We start from the raw sequence: 24,681 nt of genomic DNA on the forward strand, positions 1-24,681 counted from the left end.
AGAGATCCGATAAATATTTTTTTCGAGCGATGAAAAAAAAAAAGTGTTCATAAAATGCTAAAAATATCCCAACACACTCGAAAATATAAATAAATATATTTATACGTATATTATATATGTATTTTAAATTTTATACAATACACGGCATTGTTTCTATTCTTTTTTTTAAACACACACAACATTTTAACATGTATAATAATTAGATAATATATAACGTATATATTAACGAGTATGATTAATAAATAATAAATAAATAAATATTTTCACACAATTAAAATTTAAATACTTAAAATTAAAATTCTGTTCTATGAAAAATACTTAAAATTTTATCTTCGCCTACTCTTACCAGCGCATTATCAATTTTATTCCAATAACACGAATCGTAATTATGTATCGGGTCGTATATAAGTTTTGTGTTTCGTTCAATTAGCCGCACGATGGATTTATGAAAGCTTATTTGCAATCAGCGTGCAATTTAAATCGCTGACTAATTTAATTTCAAACAAACAACGAATTTAATACGATGTAATTCAATCGCGCATTTATTTTACAGCCGTATTATTCTCTGTTAAATAACCTAGGACCATCTTCGGTAAATACGATTTCGTACAAAGCTCGAGATTCGAGAAGGACTCGAAATGAGCGGTGAAATAGGACGAGAAGAGAAAGAGTAGCGGACGGAGAACGACTTATATTGGCGAACGGAGAGAAATCGTTGGAATGAAGCCAGGCTTTATCGAAATGTGCCGTTCGAGTTCGAGAAGGATGCAGTGAATTCGATAAGATGGATCCGACCCGGCCGGCGATTCCGAAGACGACGAATACCACTACGTGAAGCGCATGATTGATCGACTCGAGACGACGACGGGATACTCGTCCCGAATTTGCATCTACACGCGGGTCACTCTCCCTTAAGTGGGCCTGTTGGCATCCTTCTTCTACGGGAAAGAGAGAGAGAGAGAGAGGGGATACGAATTGCATAATGTACATGCCGTGTCTTTGATCTTTCGCAAGCAGATCTTTCGTCAACACATTTTTCGCGTCGAAATATAATATGTATGTATACTCAGTTCCATATTGAAATTTCTTCTCGGGCGACAGCGAATTAACATTTATCTTAACAGAATTTTAATAAAATCTTAATAAAATTCATATAAAATATTAATGCACAGACGGATGCATTTGAACATTTGAATAATAAACGTAGTAATAAAAAGATAAAAAACTATAGCGAACGATCAGAAACAAAGTGATACAGAGAGTAACAATAAGTGATATTTCACGGAATAATATCCGACATTCGTCATAAAGATCGAGCTCTCAGAAACCGCAATAAGTAGTTTAAAGACTGCTAGTCGATTTCTCTCGACTTCAAACCACGGAGAAAACTGTGAATCATAGCCGGCCATAAAAAGTAACAGTACATAAGCGCAAGATATATAGGATAAACTCAGGCGGGGAAGTTAAGATAAACGTGGAAATGCGAAAAACATTCGCGTCGGCCGTCTTAAAATTTCATTCTCGCCAACTTCTTAAAAAGTCTTATCCGCCGAAGCTCGCGCCAAGTCGATAACTTTCCGCCCACCTTAAGCGCATTTCCGGAGAGCTGTGTCTTTATGAAAATACTTTCGCGAAATAAACTTTCAACATTCAACCCGCTTCCCCGAGAAGCTCTCCGCCGCGCCGGGAAGATGTTCGACGAGAGAACTCGCGAATATCTTTTCATTTACACTACTGTTTACGCTACTAATCGTGTTCAATACTTATGTAAAACCAAATATCAGGGCGAATAAATTCCAATTAAAAATCAAAAGCTGTGACAAACCTATGGGACTGGCTCGCCGATCGACGGGGCTGCTTCTGTCCTTCCTGTCTACCGGACTGGTTCTCTTGTCGATGGGACTGGCGGATTTATCGCTGGCCGAGCTCCTCTTCTCGACGGGGCTGCTGCCGGCGCTGAGTCGCTTGCCGTCCTCCTGTTGCTGAACCTCGGTTTCCTGACCGGGGTTTCCACCGGAGGCGCCGGTCGCCGTACCGGGATTGTTGTTGCTGTTGGTGCCGCCGTTGTTGCCGGCATTGTTGTTGTTCAGTACGATCGGCAGAGCGCCGCGGACGTCGCGCAACTCACCCCGAAGAGTCGCGCACTCGCCCCTGGCGCGCTCCAGCTCGCCGTCGAGCCGGGCGCCGGTCGCTGCGTTCTCCTCCACCATCACGCGGAATTTTGCCTGTAAACAGAAAATGTGTTTGGAAAAATGTGAGTAAAAATAAAAGAGAAAAAAATACAGGAAAAATTGATCGCGTGACATCTGATAAAACGGAAACCGTGCAGTTCGTACTTGATCCATTAGCCCCTCTATTTTATCTGAAAAAAAAATGGATTTACGTAATTGTATTTACGTAATGTGTATTTAAGATATATATATATATATATATATATGTATAATAACATTCGAAATTTTGCGCGATATGATTTTATTTTTATATAATTTTATTTAGCTAAATCTGTATTCTTATAATCAGATCTAGTCAAGTATGATTATATACTTCAGATGAAATCGTACCATTTTTCGAATATTATTATACATGATCATATGAAATGACATATGTTATCAGATCTTTGCATAACATTTTTTCTAATTATATATTTACATTTGACCATATCCATTTTTTTCGGATAATTATATTTTACAACCTCTAAACGACTAAATCCTTCTTGACTAAATTTCAGAGATATTTAAAGTATAATCACAAATACTGGATATTTCTTCTTTTTTAATCTGGTCAAGATTATGGCAGGAAAGTTCGAGTCTGCTGGCTCGTAGTTTGTCATTTTCGACGACATTAATGAGCGTCAAAGTAAAACGAGCAAGTTCTTAACAAGATAAAAGTTTTGCTCGAGTGACTTTGCTGCATATTATTATAAGTCTTCTTCAACCGGCTGGCTCATTACGCTATTGTATAGCGGATGTACGGAAAGCTCTTTACGCGCCACGGTGAAATCGACTGATATCGTCTACGTCTATTCAGAAGTTTGCACGCGCGGCGTCAAACGCGCCTTCGGAGTCGCGGCACGAATCACTGAAATTGCGAAACAGAGAAACATCCGCGACACGTAGAGTCGTATTTCTTTCGCAGTCGCATTAGGAGTAACTCCAAGGATAAGTAAGACGCTATTTCTCCGGACTACAAAATTGCGAATGCAGGTGAAGATAAGAGAGAACCGCTTGGAGAAAATGGTCGGTGTCACTCGCGCGAATTTTTCATTTCGCGATGTTTCAATCGAGGGATAGAAACATTCAGGCAAAAAAAAGAATCAATATTTTTCAAACTTTCTATTTTTTTCTCTTTTTTTAACGCTTTTTATTTTGTTTAAAGCAAAAAGGGATTTTATGGCGCTGAATAAAAATTTTAACGCCCACATTTGAGATTTTTAGAATATCTGTATGCAAGTCTAATATTTAATTTTTTTATAATGAAACATTTTAAGAGAGAGACAGAAATTCTATTTGAGTTGACATTAAATTATTTCCTTGTGTCAACAAAATATGCTTTCCGGCTCTGACGTAAATAAAACAGAAATTAAAGTTTATACGCAAATATTAGACTTAATTATAATAAAATATTATCAAAATTTTTACATAAAGAATAAAAAAGTAGCAAACCATATTGATTTATTAAAAATAAGGTATCTTTCAAAAACGATGCATTTTGACGAAATTTTGTCAAGAGAAAAAAAACATATGTTTGTAAGAAAAAAATATTTTTTTATAAAGAATCTGTATAAAATCTCTATAACCTACGACATTTCCGGTCTTCATAGTTTCATTAGTCCACAATACATGCGAGTTTCGAGGCAAAATTGTTAGTCGCACCAGGTACAGAATCAAAGCAGAGCCCTTTGGCCGACGATCAATGAGACTTTGCCATTGTCCGTATAATTCCCAGAAATGCTAATTTATACAAACGACTGCAGAATCCCTCGTGCAGAATAGATGGCTTTCCCGTGTCCGGACTGACATGCAGGTCTGTACGTTAGAATAGATAGATGATAATGTTTCTCGCGATTAGAAACTATGATATACCTAGTGATAACCGAACTCGGATCAAGCATCTCTTAATTTTCAATCTCGATAAAGGAAAAATCGATAACGCGGAACGAGTTGTTAACAGCTTGAGTCGATCGTTTATGTAACTTTAAATGCACCGACTGGATTTCAGGTCATTTAAGATAAATTAAAGAGCAAATTATTAATGTAATAATTAAAATTTAATATAAATCAATTAATAGATTCTTCAAATCAATAGATAGCTTCAAATAATAACATAAGCTATTAAATGTGACATAGAATTTGAAATTAACTGGTATATTATTTACGACTGTATGCAGAAGAGAATTACATTATTAGTGGTTAACACTTTCCATCGATAGACGTATTAATATATATTATTAATACCATACATACACATAAAGATCGACTTGCGTTATGCATAATTCGAAATTATTACTTCTGGCTGGCAAAAATATTTATTTAATAATATAAAAAAATAAAAAAATGTTCTTTAATTCTCGGAAGGAAACATATCAATCGATCAAAAAGCAAATTGGGAATAAAGAGCGAGATGTTAAAAAGAAATCTTTTTTTCCTCGAGAATGGCCGTTTTTACTACGGAAATTAATGCAGGTTAAATTCGATAAAATACTTTTTACGAATATCATCTGCGTTGATTAGTATTTTGTTCTACGGCAGGAAAACAGATATTCGCGAGTGCGGTTTCATCGCGAATGCAGGTCGCATCGTCGTGACGTCTCGCAGGACGCGGTCGAAATTGAACGTTTCACGGATTTAGATGGTCGATGGTTGCGGCGCACCGCAGCATCGGAAGCGCAAACGAGGCTCTCTGAAATTTGCAGTCTCGATACGACCGACAGCAGTGCGAATGCCTTTCCAAAGCCGCCGCTGTACGTAAGCGGCTTCCGGTAATCGCTTAATGACGCGCTGTCAAACGTGGGAAATTTCTAATTGCGGCTTCGTACATACGTTCCGTGTACCACGAACGAAAATAATCCATAAGTTATTAGACGATGGAAATAATTAAATTCGTTTCATTTTATCAAGGATTTTTGCGCTCGAATTATTGAAACCGAATCACAGATGTTATAAAATTAATTGTAAACGGTTTTTTTTTTCTCACAAACCTGACGTCAAGATATTGATTATAAATTATTATATAAATTATTATATGTCTTTTACACTTTTTTTATTAGCCGAAGAATTGCGCTAAAATACAGGGCACTTGGCATGGAGATGCGATCGAATTACCGCGAGCGTCAAGCCGGTAATCGAGCGTTATCAAGGAAGTCTCAGAAACAGAAACGTGTCGAACAAAAGTAGAGAGGAGGTGAGGGAGAGACAGCGAAACGGGAGAGTGGTCGTCGAGGGGGTCATGATTGGCCAAGTTCCAACGACACAAAAGGATAACGACAAGAGGAAGACATCTCGCGGACTTGTTGCGTTCCCAGAGGCGCCTCCTTCACCTCCCCTCGATCCAGGCGCAACGACAAACGATCGTGTCCGCGTCCTTTTCACGGTCGTGAACCGTCGAGATCGCGACGATAAATTTCCGTCGAATGGAAACGAGCGGTGAGTGAAAACCGCTGTTCGTGCCGCAGAATAGTTTCGCCTTTAGTACCGGACGTTTAAACACCGTTGCTCTCTTGTAAAATGTATACTCTGCCGCAGCGCTGTTAAACCGGGTCTCCGGTAGTGTCCGTACATCGTGTTTCCGCAGGAAGGATCAATACCGGGCTGAAGGGCATATCTCGATGTGACCTCTCTCTCTTCTCTCTGTCAGTTAGATACATAATTTTCACGTAAAAGCATAAGGACATGTACCTTGTCTTTTTATATGAAATTATTCTTTATTGAAATTCTTCTTAGATCTTATTTAACATTTCAATTAGACTTGAATATGCAATTGTAATTCTATTAAAATGAAGCTCGATTAATTAGTTAATCGTTAGCAAATAATTGATTTTGCGGTAGAATTATTTAACGCTCGAAGGAGTAAATTTGCAGGGGAACGCGCGGAATTATTCGTCGACGGAGAGAGAATCGATTATACAACCAAGTTAGTCGGCGAACAGTTTTCGGTCGTTTAGTTATCTCACTATTCCGGACAATGTCTGGACTACAACGGGTTTTGGATTATTCGCGCGACCGGAGTCACAAACGCTCGATGTAAATACTAACGGTGGTCTATATCGCGTCGGTCGTTTGTCGTTTATAGGGAAAAGGAAGGAGGGGGAGGAGGAAATCCGATATATTATGCTTCTACCAGTTTCTATTATGCTTCGAGGGCGGGTCGCGACGATGCGAACGCGGACGCGCACGAGAAACAATTTCGGCGTACAATCGCTGCGCGAATCGCGAATGTGGCCGTACAATTAAATGAACGAGCGGGTCATTAGCCGCACAATTTGTCGCACACGAAGCTCCCTGCGCGAGAAACACGCGAGAGAGCATGCTCGACCCATAACGGAGAACACCGTAATTGGACAGGCGGATCTTTCCGCATCAAATCAGGATCATGCACACCGTTGGACGGTCTTGCTCTGGCATTAACAGCGGGGTCGTTTCACGGTAACTTGTTTTCAAAGTGTGTCGTCTAAACCGCGAAACTATTGGAAAGTCTCTTGGCCGATTAATTTTTGTCTCGCGTCCAAACTGTATCTTACAGGTCCTTCCTTATATTTACAATTTTTTCTTTCTCTATTATATTTTTTATTATTCATTAACTACGTGTGAGAAATACTTATGAATTAGTAAAAAAGTTTCCTGCGACTTGACTTTCAAGATTTAATAAAGGTGTAACAGATAACGATACTTCATTCTTAATATCATGGAATCTATGACATTACATTATTATAAGTATTATTATAAGTTTTTCTTTCTTCAATTTTTGCATTATACTTTATGTATTTTTATTGTTCCTTCATTACGTTTTCTACAAGAAATTTCTTTGAATTATTAAAAGCAAAAAGTTTCTGACGTGAAACTTTGTAACTTTAATGAAGGATACAATAAATGACGATAGTTTTTTTTTTATTCCTTCGATTAATTTCGTAGGGTCTATCTATCTAACATTTCCATCGAGTTGATAATGATCTGGGCTGCATTAGCGTGCGAAACGCATCGTTAATGGAACGAGCTAGGAGAGCGTTTTATTAAAGAAATTCACGTATAGACCGACAGCTGAGTTTAATGAGTAATTTTCGTGTGTGGCGGGTGAGAACCGATACTCTCTGTCGCGCGTGGTGAGAATCTACGAACGAAAGGGAAGCGAAACGAGTGACGGAAGCAAGCAGCAACACCTGCCGCGACCGTTGGCAGGCAGACGAGAAAAAGAATATCAGTTTATTTTCAGAACTGTTGGCAACAGCTTGCCTCTCAATCGGAAAATCCAACGACGGCCTAGGGAGAATACAAACGGTCCGCTAATGCTCGGCGAATTATCCCTCCCTCTACCATTATGAAATATATCGGTTCATTGCATCAATGAATATCGTTCAGTCGAATCTCAACGTCCTGGAATTGGACATTCCAGGGTGCAATTTGCAAATCTCGATTGTAACATTTGTCAAGAATGATTTTACCTCTCGTTTATGAGAAAAGAATTAATAATATAACAAGAAAAATTGTTATCATTTATTTAGCAATAATGTAATAATGTCCAACTTTCACGCTAACGAATTAATATAAGTCTCGAAAGTGAATCAAGGTGCGATAAGAGCAAAGTTTGCGTATTTTTATTTCTTTCGCTAATTCGCTTATTCCGCCGGAATATCGACTCGCTCGCTAATATCGTCGTAAACTTAATCCAAGTAATTTAAGAATTTCATTGAAATCACGAGAGAGGCCCCGTGAGTTTGCTCCTCTCTCTTGCTAATTATAATCGCGAAACTCCGTCTCCTTTTTCCCTCCACTTTCCCGCCACTTTCCCGCCACTTGTCCGGAGTCCCCAGGTGTCAACGTGTCGACGAAGAAAGAGAGGGATTTTCATTTCATCGTGAAGTAGCGCATGAAATATGCATCGCTCGATGCATCCGCGATTTTTCACCGAGCACATAACCCCTTCCCTCCATTCTCCGTCACCCCTTGGCTGATGCTGCTATTCGTCCTCAACTTATGCACACGCATTTTGTATGCCATGTAAATTTACGACGCGTACAATATACGAGATTGAGAACCACGTGTATTTCGCAGCCAAATTTAAAAATTCCACCCCAATAATTCCAACTCGATAATTTGGCCACCAATAATTCACCGTTAGTAGATCTCTCCGTGTAACTTTAACAGTATGTACAATGACGATATCTCTATATTGATAACGAAAATTTCATGGTGTTCTGAATAATAAGAATTTTAATTAACATGTATAATTGCCATTGTATAAAATTTATTAAAGTTATGCGTAAGATGAGCTTATAATTTACCCCAGTTACGTTGAAATATTTCATTTTCATTTTAATGTAATCTATTCTGGGTTTGTGTGCGAGATGAAAAAATGGAATGATATATATCTTTACAATTTTCGCATCGTTTCGTCGACGTTAATATATTAACGCATATATCCATTGCATATCCAATTGCGCTATCTCGAAATTGGAAATAGCAATCGTACCGGCTTTAACTATGCACATACCGTCGAAACGTCCAACCAAATGCACGAGGTGTATGTACATATAGGCGCATCGCTCGTTGCAAGATTTATTCTCTCCGTTGGAGAGTAAGTTTCTCTCAAGTATACCTTACTCTCTCAGATATGTGCCAGCCAGTTATCACTTTGAAATATCTTCGCCATGTATTTTGCATATCGAATGACCTTTACGCATTCTCTTTTAGCGCACTTTCCACAGAGGGATCGCATTATCCAAAGTCTTGATCGTTTGTTAATTAAAATCTCCAACGTCTCTCGTTTTCCGGAAATTATTAAGACTATTTGTCGACTTCTCGCTCTTCGGGTTTTGTATTTCCCTTTCTCATCAAAGATATACAAAGTTCAGGATCTTTCGCTCCAAGTTTTCCGTTCGAAGGCTACAACGAAGGAACAAACTTTAAAAACAAAACCCGAGATGGAACAAGACAAAGGAACGTCACAGTCGGCGAAAGATTCCATAAACGAGCGAGGGTATCTTCGCGAAGCTAAACTTTATTTCAGAAAAAGCTTTTCACTTAAACAGCTCTTATTAAGATATAATTAATATTACGAATTAAGAGACCTCTCCAATAAAATATGAACAATAAAATATTAGCCCGTCAATTTTATTTCAGACAAAAACGTAACGTAAAATTGATCAGAGCGTTTAGTGAGAGAAATGGCTCGATAAATTCTTAGGCCGCCTGATGTAGACAGCTGTCAACCGGGACTCGTTCGTTCGACATAGGTTCCGTCTGTACGTATGTACTTTAAGGGTCGGCGTTATCCATATCACGCGCGCACACGCCATATACTGTCCAACCAAGTTAGCCGAGTATCCAGCGAGAGGGTCCAGCATATGGGTCTCTCGTTTAAGAGATCGCATTTTCGTTCACCAATGGACGCGAGGCGATACGAAGTGGCTGATGCTATCGATGTTATTACCAGCAGATCGTCCACCCGATATGGTCTTTTTCCTTTTCTCCATTGAGAAGACTCGGCGTTACACTTTGCTCGAAAGATGTTCAATTAATGGCCGTCGCATCGACGCCGAACATAAAAAGACAACTTTAAAGGAATAAATTAATTAATTAATTAACGAAGAGAAGGTGGAATCGAGAGATAATAAGAAAATGAAACATTTGCAGAAACAAAGATATAGTACAATATATAAAGACGTTATTTTGACGCGTTATTTCTGATGTAAAACTAATATAGTTAGACAAATGAAATAAAATTGTTATTTTTTGACAATTTGGACGCATATATTCACGTCTATATTCTATTCTTCTTTATTTAGAAAATAAAAATTTTTAATCCGACATGTATGTTGCTCGCTATTTTTACTTGATCACTTGCGCAAATACTAGTCTACGGAATAGTATCAGAGATTGGCGCGATCAATAAATATCTTCTTTTTATGCACGCGATAAATCGAATTTACTCGCGCGAGAGCGGAATGACAATTTGTAGTCTCGCCGATACGATTCAGCTTATTTCCCTACGGATTTTTCGCGGTTGCAACTTATTCATTCCCGACGAGGCGAGGCGAATAACCCTAGTTCCATATGTACCGGGATATTTACGAGCATTTCAAATATTTTCTCGAAAGTGTGTGTGATACATTTATATATCTACATATTTTTGAAATATAAATAGTTTCACGTTAATATATTAAAATATGTATACAATAATAATATGTTAATATTTGATCCCCATTTTATAATATATATATTATTTTATATATACATATTCGATTTATTTTACAGTTGTATTATGTTTATTATTTATTAATAATTAAAATTCTATTTTTGTATGTTATCACGTATGTGTTATTTTTATCTTGCCTTCACACATCCAAATTCCACATTTTTTTCATGTCCTGGCAATCTTTTCACGCGAACCATCATTTACCGGAGAACGAGCGTGCTTTTCGCAGCGCAGGTCGCCGGAATGCTGATATTTATATATGAGAAATATGGTATATGTGCAAAGATGGCAAGATGAAGGCTGTCAGTCGCAAGGGGCGCCGCGGAATGAATTTATCGTGGGGAAGTAAATGGCGAGAACGAAGGCAAAGTAGGATCGAGAAAGATCGCTGAGAGAGAGAGAGAGAGAGAGAGAGAGAGAGAGAGAGACCCTTTTTCCCCTCCGCTCTCCAGAGGTATGCAGATGTCGGAGGAAGGAAAAGGACGACGGAGAAATTAAAGTGGACACCGGCGGGAATTTTCTCGGCGTAGAACGAGAGAGAGAGAGAAAGAGAGAGATGGAATTTCTATGAACGAGAAGCGCCGTACTGCATTCATGATTATTAACTCCATTCTCAATATTGATCTGGATGGAAATTTTCACAGAACACGAACATTTTCTGCGAAATTTTCATAATTTTTGCATCATTCAAAAATGCACGAATAAGAACAAAATCGAGCAGTTTAAGCGCTTTTTTTCGCATCAACGTGCATCAACGTATCGAAAAAACGCGCCAAGCGTAAAAATTGTTAAGAATGAGAGAGAGAGAGAGAGAGAGAGAGAGAGAAAGAGAGTTTTTTTAGGATTTAGAAAAAGTAAAAGAATAAAAGTGACACACAGGACAATAAAACAACCAGACACTTTGGGAGAATTTCCTCTTGTTTGAGCAGAAACGATGAAGATATAGTAATTATCAAGTTTGTTCTCTCTCGAACGGTGGGAAAATAAGATGAATAGGCCACGAAGCGAAGTAGAGCGTGAAAGAAAGAGATAAAGTGCGAAAGAGAGAGAGAGAGAGAGAGAGAGAGAGAGAGAGAGAGAGAGAGAGAGAGAGAGAGAGAGAGAGGATCAAACAGAGAGATAGAAAGAGGAAGGGAAAAGGGATGAGGCAGAGATAGGGTGAGAATAGAATGGAACGTAGATGGAACGTCGTAAGAGAAGACTGCAGAATGATGCAGTGGCTGCGCATTACCGGAAGCGGCAGCCGCCACTCGAATTTATGAAATTGCAATTCCGGCCGCCTCGTTGCACCGCGTCGGAGCAATTTGTCTCGCGATGTACGAAGGTAAAATAATCCGATCCTCTCCCTCTTCTTTCTTCTCTCTCTCTCTCTCTCTCTCTCTCTCTCTCTCTCTCTCTCTCTCTCTCTCTCTCTCCGCTTTTACCTCCACCGCGCTTCTCCCGCGTCCTGCGGCACGGAATCGCGTCGTTGTAATTGCAGCGAGTTCGAGTCACGTAGAGCTGATATCGATTTCCGCCTCGGGCGGCGACAATTCGCGAAGACAACGATTTCCGATGCGCGCAAAGTGTCCCGAGATGTTATTGGCGTATACGAGAATATATCGGATTTAATTAAGAGATACAATATCGAAAAGGCGATACAAGATCTACGTTTCAATAAATCTTTGAAAAATTAAAAAGCTTCTCTCAAAATAATAATTCTCTCTATACAATTTCATATTTGTTTCTTTTAATAAATGCAGAACAAGTTCAGAAAATCTTTTGATGTCTCTTGGAAAGAGACGCGTTAGAATTAAATTTCTTCAAATTACATGGATCAATGATTTTGTAATAGAAAGAGAATCACGTGATTAAAGCTGCGGATGAAACTGAATAGATTCTGAATAATGCTTGCAATTTGTTAATGCGTCAAATATTCCAAGTATACATTTCATTTATCGAATTCTTTTCGCTCGAAAATCACTTTACATATTTTCAGATGTAATGATTCCATTGCGCAATGTGTATGTAGCATTTTTCTCGTTACATGAGATATTTGCGTTCGTAGATATCGAGTGCTATCAAACATATATCCGCTTCGCAGGAATATTCATAATGCATGAGATACACATGTAATAATAACGTTTTATTAATGAGCAAAACAGAATAAATGTTAAGGGGGATGAATATTAAATCGGCAAGGCCACGAGTGACATGAAACATTTATTAGCATCCATTATTTGTATTATTCCGTGAATGCCGGGATTTCGCAAGAAATTACAATGCAAAATCGAAAAAAAAATGTGAATGTCAATGAGACGAGTACTGGTGCATTAATCGAATCGCAATAATATGAACGGCAAATCTCAATTCGATATTGTCTTTTCGCTTTCAGCGATAGAGAAAAAAAAAATGCATTTTCGAAGAGAAATGGCACTGAAATACCGGCCATTCGTGAGTGAGAGGACACGCGGCACGTGCTGCTATTTAAAATAACACACTCGTGCCGCGGGTGTTCCCCGCCGTATCGTTTCAGGTTTCTAATGTGGGCCAAACTCGCAGCATCCAAGGTAAACCTGTTTTCGCTCTTCTGTAGCAGCCTCGAAGTACTTTTCTCTCCAAAAATGGAAATCGAAGAACAGGCATGGTTGACGATTATATAATCGGCTTAAAATGAAAAATTCAAACGCCACGATCAAAGATTTGTTTCTAATCTCCATCTAATCTTAATTTACTTCTTAGTCTCGCGCGAAATATCACGGCGTTATAACCAACGGACTTGTATTCTATATGTATTAGAGTTGATTTCATTTTATTTCCAATAGAGAGCGTTCGAATTCCTCGTGTTATTAATAGAAAATATTCTCGAGATGCTCAAGTTTATAGCGATCCGTCCTACTTTACGCTTCCAGAAGAGGCGTGTTACCGTTATTATACGGTGTTGCACACACGTGCAATAAGTTACGCGTAATCACAGCGAGTATAATAAACGTGTGCAACAAAGTACGCTGCGGTTTCGAGGCACGTCTCATCACTTATTGTTGTGCTGAGTTAACGCGACTAATTGTAGATATAACGATGCGCGCGAGCACATCGTAAGCTCACATTAAACACGGTGCTTATGCGACTTACGTAACTGTTTATGTCTGAAGTTCAGGTCTTATTTAATCGTGTGTTCACATCCGAGGACTCTCTCTCTCTCGAGCGAGCGAGCAAGCGAGCCTCTAGTAATTCTCAAAAACCATTACCGCCTCGTCTCGTTAACTGTTTAGGAAACTTGGTTACAAAACTGTTACAATGCTCTTCTCACATACACAGCTTGCACTTAGCACACAACAAATGTTACATTAAATAAAATAATTTTCAAAACATGACTATTATGGTCCTTTTATGACATTTTACAGCTCTACATTTTAACGAGTTACAACGATTTGCTAAAAAATTTTTTGCAATTACTCCACAATTTCTCTGTTCGAGATGATGAAGGCAAGATAATTCATGTAAATTTTGGGGAGGACCATTAAAGGTCCCCAATCCACTTATGTTTCATTATTAGTGATATAGTGTATCTTTGTATAAATGACAGCGTGTGTGAGAAACAGTGAGAGAGAAACTGAAAGAGAGAGACAGAGAGACAGAATATCCCAGCGTCTTCCAACGTTTAGGATAATTATAGGCGTGGATGCATAATTCTGTGAGCATGTTAAGCTTATATCCATCTGTCACGCTCCAGAGAGGTTCACTGCACTCGGATCTACCTTGGCATCGACTAATAACACCGATGCTCGATTCAACGTTTTAACACAGTTAACGAAAATAGTAACATTTCTACCTAAATATGCATTATGTATATATATTGTATTATATATACGTAATAATTATTAATACCTATTATTATTAACCTGATAAAAATATAATAAACCATGTACAAGTTTGATTGAAAAAATGTATGTAGAAATGTAAACTATGTTTATTATTTGATAATTAATTAAGTGTTATATAAGTCGATATATATATGTATTGATATTTTTTACATTTTGAAAAATGTTTTACTCATATATATATATACACACACACACACACACACACACGTATACATACATACACACATATATATCTCAATCTCTGGTTCACATTTCCGCCTTCTCGATTCAAATAGATTTGTTTGCCAGATTCGTTTTGTAGAAAAAACATTTTTTTTGTCGCGAATGTCCAACTGCAAGGAGAAAAAAATAATTTCCGTGTTGCTATTTTTTCGTTTTTATATAAGATACAGCAATGAAAAAAATATCAAAATAACACGCTGGCAATTCATAAGCTTTTCATGCTGGTACATTCGTGTTTTTTTACAGTAAAAATATTTTCTGTGAGTGTTTAGTTTACGTGCTAATAATCTGTCCAACTCTGAAGCATAACATAAAATACTCCATATAGTAAAGTTTTATAATTTGTAAATAATCTCGATGCGAAAAATTTTATAAATGAGTGATCGTTATAATGCTTTTGCGAAAAACATTTATGTATTTCAATAAAATATTACAAATAAAAATCAATTACCTAAACATTGTTTTCAAAACAATACATAATGTATAAAATTTAATTAAAGTAAAAATATAGTTGTATCATATTAATATTGATAAGAAAATTAAATTGTTAGCATCTGATATAAATGATAATTTTGATGAAACTCTAGTAAATACAAAGCAACAGTAACATAACATCAATGTTATAATTTCTCAGTCAACAATGTAATTGCAATACATTATACATAACAGTTACATTGCTGAGTGGAAAACTATAAATATTGATGTTATATATTACTGATGCCTCCTATTTTACTGAATACTTGATTTTTACATATTAAAATCGCGCATAATGGAACATTTTCTCATAATTCCCATAAAATGTTGCACGCGTATTATTAGCATAAATTTCTCATAAATCTTCGAATCCGATGACAAATGGTTTCCATCACGTCGCACATGATGATACTCATTTGCAAACTGGCTCAAAAGCCCGAGCTGCCAAGGAGAGCGCGTCAGGGGAGAAAGAAGGAGAGCGCGAGAAGTGTTCCTGCGTGTGCCGGAAGCTCGGGCTTTTTGAGGATCGCGCGGACGCGGCTAAATAGCCAATTCGCTGCTTTGTCGTGGACGAGGTCCATGCCGCAAGGCGCGTTTCAAATGCAAATACGGTGAGTGCCGTGCGCACAAACCGACCGGCTTAACTGTTCCGTCGGCGGCAGTAAAGTTTGAAGCCCAATAAAAAGGGGAAAGGCAATTTCCTCCTCGCCCGCGGAGCTCGCGGAAGTGGAATTTCATAAACGTGGAGATAAAAAAAAAAAAATATTAAAGAAAATGCAAACCGGCAGACTATACGCCGAGGAAAATTACCATGTCGAGCTCGCGACGTGCGCGACAAATTTCGGACGAGTCCTGAAGAATAATACCAAGTGATAAAATGATTTACGCAGGGACGAACATATAATGCGATCCTCGATTTGTCTCGATCTCTTCTCAAGAGATTGTTGATGTAATCGAAAGAATTGTGAAGATTCAGAAATGCAAAATTTAAACAATTAAACTGGATGTCATTTATTATTTATAGATTGACGTTGAATCTAAAGCAGCAATTGTGTATTTCAATACTTTACTTTTGATATTTTTTTCACATACATTGGACGAGTTCAATTCTGAATCGACAGATTTCTCAAACATAAGTAATATTTTCCTCGGAAAACAAGTAGCATTGAAGATGATGAAAGTATATACGCGTTTTTCCGTCAGATCAACACGTATACGCGATTTTTCATCCTAGAAAATCCGCTACTCAATACTAAAATAGATGAAATATTTCGTCTGCTCGGTGGTTTCTGGCTTTGGCATTGTCGATTTAACGGAGAAATATTCGATATCGCCCGTATTCTGTGTTTGCAGAGACAAGATAAACTAAAATCCGAGAATCATGCCATAGGAAAGAGAAATTCGGTATATTTGTAAATCTGTAAAGTTTGTTTATTCAATTATGTTAAATCCATTTACGAGAGCTTTATTCGAGCTGTCAAAATGTTAAAGCATTAAACTAATCATCATTAAAATTAAAGATTAACTTAAATTCCTAAAAAATTGCCCCATGATGTTATTAAAGTATTTAGGTAATGCTATTAACATACATCTTTCGTTTTATTGGGATTATGTGTCTTGTTTTGTATATCGTTATCACGTAATTTTTAATCCACTGAAGAGAATCCCGAAACAAGGATCAAATCGCATATCGTAATAAATGAATTGTTTAATTATTTTAAATTAATACACGCAAGATTAAATCTTCAGTGAATTCATAATTGGTTTTTTTTTATTTGGTTTTCCATTCGAATTCAATGCACAAATTTCAATGCACAAATGACACAACGATTAAGTGAATAATAAAAAGTTAATTAATTTAAAATGAAGGTAATCTGGGCAATAATAAACCTATTACTTTGATATGTGAATAATCAATTATATAAAATAATAAACTTATTATTTATTTTATATGTGAGAATTTCGATATATTAGTAACATATAATATATAATAACAAACTCTCTACTTTTTTACATGATAATTAATTACTCTATTACTGCAAAAAATATTTTTATAATTTTACGTGTTAAAAAACTTATTGAATTCATTGATAAAGATTATAAAACGGTATTCACTACGTTTGAAGAGATGATAAACAAGCACGCAAATTAAAACGTATAATTTTATACATTTAAATACATGCGTATGCGAAATATAATATTTATAAAATTTTTATATATTTTTATATAAAAATATCACGCATTTATATTTTATAAATATTATTTCGCAGTCGATTTAATGACGGATGGAGTTTCCTCCCTCTCTCTTGGAAATAATTTCATAACATCATGCTACGCGCGCACGATATTACAGATGAATTAAAGGGACGCAATTAAAAAGTTAATCGGGTGTGTATGCACGGTCGGTTTAAATATTATCCGCAGTTCCGCATAACAAAATTCCGTATCTCACGGTTGGTAGGATTGGTGAGAATTGGAATAAGGAAAAAAGAAAACTAAACCAGCCAGAATGGATTTTTTGTGACCTGGTTTTGTTCCTCTTCTTCGGCGAAACGAAACTAAAATGCAATTTTAATTACTGCCGACGCTACTTGAATCCCTGCGAATTGTCTATATTTCCGTTATGGTATATCGAATTTTCAATATTCATATTTATAATTGGCGTCAAATATATTATTTTTTAATTATCTCAATTATTTATAAATAATTATGTAACGCATTAATTTCTTTCTATGTAACTCTTGTCAAATGCTTTATTAAATAAAGATAAAAAATCGTTAGTATTTATTTTTATACAGTCAAATATTTTCAAAACAGTTAAATATTTATCTCGCCAATATATCTGTTACATATTTTTCTGTGTAATATTAAAATATTCCGATTGCGCGTTCTCTGGTGCAAAATTAACTGCGCTCGGTTGTAAAACGTTGTCAGAGAAATCGATCCTCAATCATCGTTTGCACAGGCAATTCCGTTGACAAAAGCTACGCAAAATTGTTTCCGACGCATTTGACACATTATCGTAAAACCGCTATCGAATCGTTTGACTTATTGCTTTACATTATTTGCTTCGGTCCGAAATGGTCCATCGAAATGCATTGTGCAACAGCTGTGGAAGGGAACGTCGATGGATAGGAAATAGTAGCATGTCGCTGTCAAATCGGCTTATGTAACTCAGCGTAAGCTGTGTAACCGTATTCCGTCGTTATTTTTTAGAAAAAAAAACAAAAAAAAAACAGAAAAACAAACGAATGACAGACCAACTTGAAAGTTGCTGACAAGCGACATTTTCTTTCATCTCCCCCGCCGACCAAAGAGAATTGGAGTGGAAAGGCAATAGGTGGAGTGACGCGCGGGTTAAAGAGGGTTAATCCATTACGACTACTGTTAGGGCACGTAAAACACATGATCTACGCTTACGAAAACAATGTTTGCGCGCGGATGTGTTGTGGATACGTTACGGCTATTCACGCTCGTGTAAAGAATCATCGTGACTTTCACAAGCGTGATCGACCGCGGTATCTTCTGCCTCGCTGTTTTTCATTCGCATCTTATATGCGGTAAAGCAAAAAGAGCTCAAAGTTTAAAAAGCTGTCATTCAAATATTCAAAAGGCTAAATTAAAAGAATGAATAATTAGAAAATAATTGTTCAATATAAAAATTCGAACATAAAATACATATATCCTACATATAGTCTTTGTATTAGTATACATAATTCAATACAAGTAATTAAATTTCTCATCATTTATTAATTTCAATTACAGTCAAATAATAAAGACAAAACTTCAATTATAGTCAAATAATAAAAATGTTATCAAAATATAAAAATTCTATAATTGCGTATATGTATGAATGACAATTTTAATATTCTAAAAGAATGATTGATCTCTCTCTCTCTCTCTCTCTCTCTCTCAAAAAATTTATATATTTAATAATATAAATAATATATATTAATAATAGATGTTATAATTTATTTTCTGTGTTCTTTCATATGTGTGAATACATATAACGCTGATTTTACGTCAAGTGTACTTTTTCAGCTTTCCAGCCCTCGCGCGTTTCCCGGCTGTCATGTAAACGAAATTTTTACATCGCCCGGCTTTCGCGCGGACATTTCGTACTAATCCAAACGCCTCGTAAATATTTTCCTCGTGAAAATGTGCCGAGGATCCTTCGCAAATTGCGAGCAACCGAAAAATGCACTCTGCATACGTTTAGTTTTACTGTGTGTGTAATGACTTCGTTACACGGAAAGGTATATACGACAAATGCAGCGAAAAGAGAGCGTGCTACGTAAATACGTTGAATTATAAGATATAAAAAAATACAAATCAAATTATTTTATAAATTCACAGTCGTAATAAACAAGAATGGTTAATGTATAGTTAAAAATGTAAAAAAGGAAATATTTTATAGATGTGAAGAATATATTTTTGTGCTCAATTTTATTTTGTATATGTTTCTCTAGATCTTGTTACGAATGCAGTATCACGCCACCGAATCATTCGATCTTGCTCCAGATTTGCTTTCGCATACAACACGAACTCGATCTTCGTCTAAGCAAACACTTTAAGTTCGTTCAAGTTATGACAAGAGAGGCATGTAAATTTCGGCCGCCCAGAGTATGAGAGATGTTCTTGATCAAACAAACAAGTTGTCTAATATGTACTGTGCAACTTAATTGTGTTAATAACACGCGAGAAGCTTCCATATCTGATAGGAAACATTATCGATTTTGACTCCTTCATATTAAACGTGAGTAAACTTGAACAGAAATAAAAAAAAAATATAAAAATAATACTGAATATAAAATTTTGAGAGAGTTCTCGATGCTATATAGTTGAAGAAATTCATCTATTCTTATAATTTTTCATTTTACTATGTGTGATATAGATTTATTGCCTGTTAAATCGTGCGAGCAAAAATTCTTATTCCCAGACATAAAGATTGTCGGATCCAGCGACATTCTCGATCTCTCTCGTAAAAATCTACGGTTCGTCGAGTCATAAAAAAACGCGTTTTACTTGAACGTCCATTTTGCAAGCGCAAGAACTGACTGTTCGCTAAGAACAACTTTTTGCCAAGATGATAAATTCTTTTTTCATAATAATCAGTACCATATTGATTACTTCTAAAGACATATCGGGCCTGATTAAACGCTATTTTAATAAGATATTTCCATAATAAACATCTTTTTTTTAATAAACATCTTTTTTTTGTATTTGAAGATTTGATAAAAAAAAGCTATCATATATCTTGAGAAAAAAGAGCCACAATTTCAACTAATGTTTAAATTATTTTTAAAAATATTTTACATTTAAATTTTATATTATGTATCTAATTATGAGAAATTATACATTTTCACACTATATTTTTTTCATTTTACATTTCACACAAAGAACAAAGAGAAAACATTTTGTTAAAAAAATGAAAAAAGGCTGTCTTTCGCATTTCTTGCGCTCAAGATAAAACGGATGGGAATAGAAAAAAAACATACACATGTGAAATCAGTGGCTCTCTTATCGTTTTGTTGTCATTTCATCCCTCTTCGTCATTTCGCGGTAATGTTTGTTCAGCCGCTAAATAGTGTCTACCTTCTCTCCTCTTAATGAATCCTCTTGGCTTTCTTCGCCCGCTGCCTATCGTCTACTGCGCTTTCACTGCGGATGTTATCTGTATGCGCGATATCCGTGGGATGACTCTTAATGCATGCATTTTAGTTTTCAGCATGACATTCAACATTAATTACTAAAGATAATAATATTCATGGAAAAGAGTCGCGCGGTGATATAGACGCATTGTGTGTTTCTCAAAACTACTTGAATATTTAAAATTTTCTTATTAATAATTATCACTTTTTTAAACACAATAATTGCTTTTTTAATATTTAATATTTAATTTGTAAGAATATATTTAATATATTTTATACATCTACATATATAGATAGATATATTTCTTACGTGTGCATTTAATAAAGATTTTGGAAAATGAAATTATTCAATACTCCTTTTCTCTCTCTTTTATTGCAAATAAAATATATTTTATGTTTTATATTTTATATATATAATCATATAAAATAATCATATAATATAATATAATTATATAAAATTATATGCAATGCATTAAATTGCTTTGCCAAAATAATATCGGAGAGTTAATATACGAGTACTTTCGCGTATCTTTCCACTTCAATCAATTAGCTGTCAGGGAGTGTGTTCAGAAACGGAAAATGATAGATCGCGAGTATTAAGTGACGCACTCGAGATAATAACGCTGTTACTTCCCGTGCATTTCCATACGAATCAAATCAATAAAAGACGCGTCTCTACAACAGCGTATCATATGTAAAATTTAAACGTCAAAGATTCCGCTCACCGAGTAGGTAGTCGTGTTTCTTCCGTTCCTCATAATTTGCGTAGATGTACGCTCTCATTATACATCGCTTTTTTTTTTGCTCGTGAGGACGGCCACGCCACATACGCGCGCAAGGTCGTCCCTCGGGAATGTCCTTATTACTCTCGACATCGTCGAGCGCATACTCCCTCCCCCCCTCCCTCTTTCTCTCTCTCTCTCTGACCCTCGTTTGCACTTGCGTTTTTTTTCCTCCAATTTCTTTCGCCCGGTCGAGCTGTTCTCCGATCGATACGATCGACCACGCTGCCACCAGGTACCGCACGCAACTTTGACGACTCTCGCGAGACTCTTGAGACGATCGTCGATATTTCGACGCGTGACACACCCGTTACTCCGGAGTTTGTGCTACTCAAACTTATCTCTATTAAAAATAGAACAAGTGAGATATACATTTTTAAAGTTGGAAATTTTGCAGAGCACACACTCTGGCGAAGAAAGCTCGTCGACGCGTTAGTCGAGAAAAGTCGTATCGTTTCCATAAACTTTTACTCAGGCATCAGCCGGAGCAAGGTTTCCGGCGACGCTTTTCGTCGCAACGAACGAGCCCCGAGTTTCAACTGTGAGATATCGCGGCGGGTATCGATCGTGTACAGCAGCTGGGAAACTTTGTTACCGGCTCCCGTCAGCGCGTATCCGTTCCGCGGTGCACGTTTAGGCGACATTACATATGCCCGATTCATATGCCTCGTCACGTTTCTCCTTTTCTATGTGTCCTGCGACTGTTGGAGCTCCTTCATCCCTTCGGGGTTCGCCTTCCGCAGTTCGTCTCTCTCTCTCTCTCTCTCTCTCTCTCTCCCTCTCCTTCTGTTATAGTCTGCGTTTTCTCGCGTGGATACGCGCAGGAGATCGAAATTCAAACGCGAGTCGCATAATGGGGCGATTTCGCCTTGAAACGTCAACTGGAAATTCTCCTTCCGCCGGATATTGCTCGGCGACCGATTGATCATCTTTTGGGTACCGGAGACGCGATTGAAAACGCGGTATGTCAGATTCAAAGGCGTTTGTAACGCATGCTGTTTGTGCCGTCAGGATGGCAAAAAGTAATCAATTGTTCAATGCATAAAACGGATAGATACGGACATTTGATCGCTCGATAGTTATATGTGACAGGTAATATTCTTTTAAACTGAATCGGTGAAAATGTTGATTAAAGCAGTGACAAGATTTCATCTAAAATCAATGAGCATTTAATTGATCTTCAGTGAAAATATCCATCGTTTTATCGTCTTATTTCCTCTTGTCTTTTATAACGGTAACATTTCATGTAATATAAATAGAATTCAAATGCATAATTACATACATACTACATTTCTTTACTCTTAAAATTTGATAAATTTATAAAAAATGAACAAGACTTTTGATTAAACTCATGTCAAGTATTTTTTAAATAAAATATAATGCTATAAATTTAAAAAATATACTGCTATGAATTTATTTTATATTTACATTTATTTTTATAATAATATTTTATATTTATATAATATTACAATATAAGATATTTACGCGCGTTACGCATATTTTCACTATTTGCAAGGTTATAGTTATAACTAAATCTATCGCTTATTAATGATAACACATTTCATTTAAGAGAGTAAGTAAAATCTTCTGAATAAAACAATTTTACAATAAAAAATATGCTGAGAAAAATAAAGATATTTTATTCTTTCACACTTTGCGTGTATTTAAAGTATATTGTTTTTTAATTTTCTATTTAAATATAATTATGTAATATATATTCTCAAAAAAAAAAAAAAAAAAAAAAAAAAAAATATACACATCAATGTAATCTACAATTTGTAATCGATGTAATTGATACGCGGTATTCAGCCAGATTGAAAAAGAAAGCTCTCTCTGCTAATCCGTGATATAACAGTGTTCTCGCGTTACGTTGCATTGCCAATCGGATGCAAATTGCTCCCGCGATTTTTGCAATGTTTAATTGTGAACACGAGCACGCACGGCCCAATTTTAATTTCACCGTGACGATCGAGTGCTCGTGTACATCGTCAGCAAACTGCGAGCCATCAATTCGATTGCATTAATCCCGAAATAGCCGCGTCCACCACGTCCGAATGCTATTTGTCGGATAACGTGTTTATGCGCGACGTGTCGTGTGTGATTTAAGCTATAATCCGAATCGCGCCCCTTTCACACGAGACTTTTCCCTTCTCCTCTCGTCGAAAATAATTCGGATCTATTTATGCCGATTGAAAATTTTTACGTAGGTCAACCTTTAAACGCAAACTCTTTTTCCTTTTTCGACGACAAATTTTCATTCAAATATTTTTGTGCAATAAATTTCTTTTTTTATTTTGCGCGATTTCTAATTTTTCAAATATTATGGATGTACCGTAAAATAATGGCAAGAATTTTACGATAACCAGATAATAATTAAAGCAGCGATGTATAATGTTTTGCAACTGACTTTGTAATTGTGCGATGTAATCGCATCCCTTGCATTATACGACGTAAAACGCTTTGCAATTCGCCGTCGCATCGTCGGTAATTCGCCGCGAAATTAGTCGGACGCCAATATTAATCTATACGTGCTGTGAAAATCATTATATCAAACATTAACAAGTTTGACGGCTCTTTTAACGGAGAGAGTGCTCTCGACGCGCGTTACGCATGGAACGTGAATGACACGTCAAAATGAAAGTTCGGTGCACGTCACATTCTTGTTCGCCTTTTATTCGCGCGTACAGCGTAATCAATATCAGGCGCGATACGTCTCATATATATATATATAGCGGCCGGATTTTTATACAATGAATGGGATTAAAAACAGATTACTGCAATTATTGAGACAGCGAGATTTATATTCGTGATTTATGCCGTTTGTTCTGCGTAAAATTCATAAATTTAATCAAGGCAAAATAGAAAATTTCGCCATGTGTGTGCCTTAATTAAATTATAAATCATTGTTATAAATCATTAAATTATAAATCAATGTTATATTTACTTTCGTAAAATACAAATAAAATACAGCGTTTCTTTCGCTATAACTCTATTTGAGGAATATCATATAAAGCTTGCAAATTTCTTTTTTTTTTTTTTTTGTAAATTTTTAATTTACGTAAAGTTTCTCTTACATATGATTCGATGCACATACACGTCATTTACGTTATTTTCATCACGAGAGCCTTTTCAGATGGGGAGGACGGTAACGAAACGATAACTTTTCGACGCTCATCCTGTCGGCAAAGTTGTTACGCAGGTTATGAATCTGCCTTTAAGCCTACTCGAGCATGATGAATATACGTAACGGTAGGTAACTTTGGGGCTAATTAATTTGCACGT

At 36.4% G+C, this 24,681-nt stretch overlaps 1 protein-coding gene across 12 annotated transcripts in view; it reads right to left on the reverse strand.

Moving 5' to 3' along the window:
* The window catches only part of Liprin-gamma (liprin protein kazrin), a 119,184-nt gene that overhangs the window by 26,332 nt on the left and 68,171 nt on the right, over positions 1–24,681 (reverse strand). For all 12 annotated transcript variants that reach the window (XR_012048545.1, XR_012048546.1, XM_072911257.1 and 9 more), the window contains one exon: positions 1,826–2,225. Coding sequence is in view for 10 of the 12 variants with exons in the window: in XM_072911257.1 (XP_072767358.1) it covers positions 1,826–2,225 (400 nt within the window). In the remaining 2 variants the exon portion in view is untranslated. The remainder of the gene's footprint in view (positions 1–1,825; positions 2,226–24,681) is intronic.

This window comes from Anoplolepis gracilipes, chromosome 2, assembly GCF_047496725.1.
Source record: "Anoplolepis gracilipes chromosome 2, ASM4749672v1, whole genome shotgun sequence".
In the NCBI taxonomy this organism is placed as follows: domain Eukaryota; kingdom Metazoa; phylum Arthropoda; class Insecta; order Hymenoptera; family Formicidae; genus Anoplolepis; species Anoplolepis gracilipes.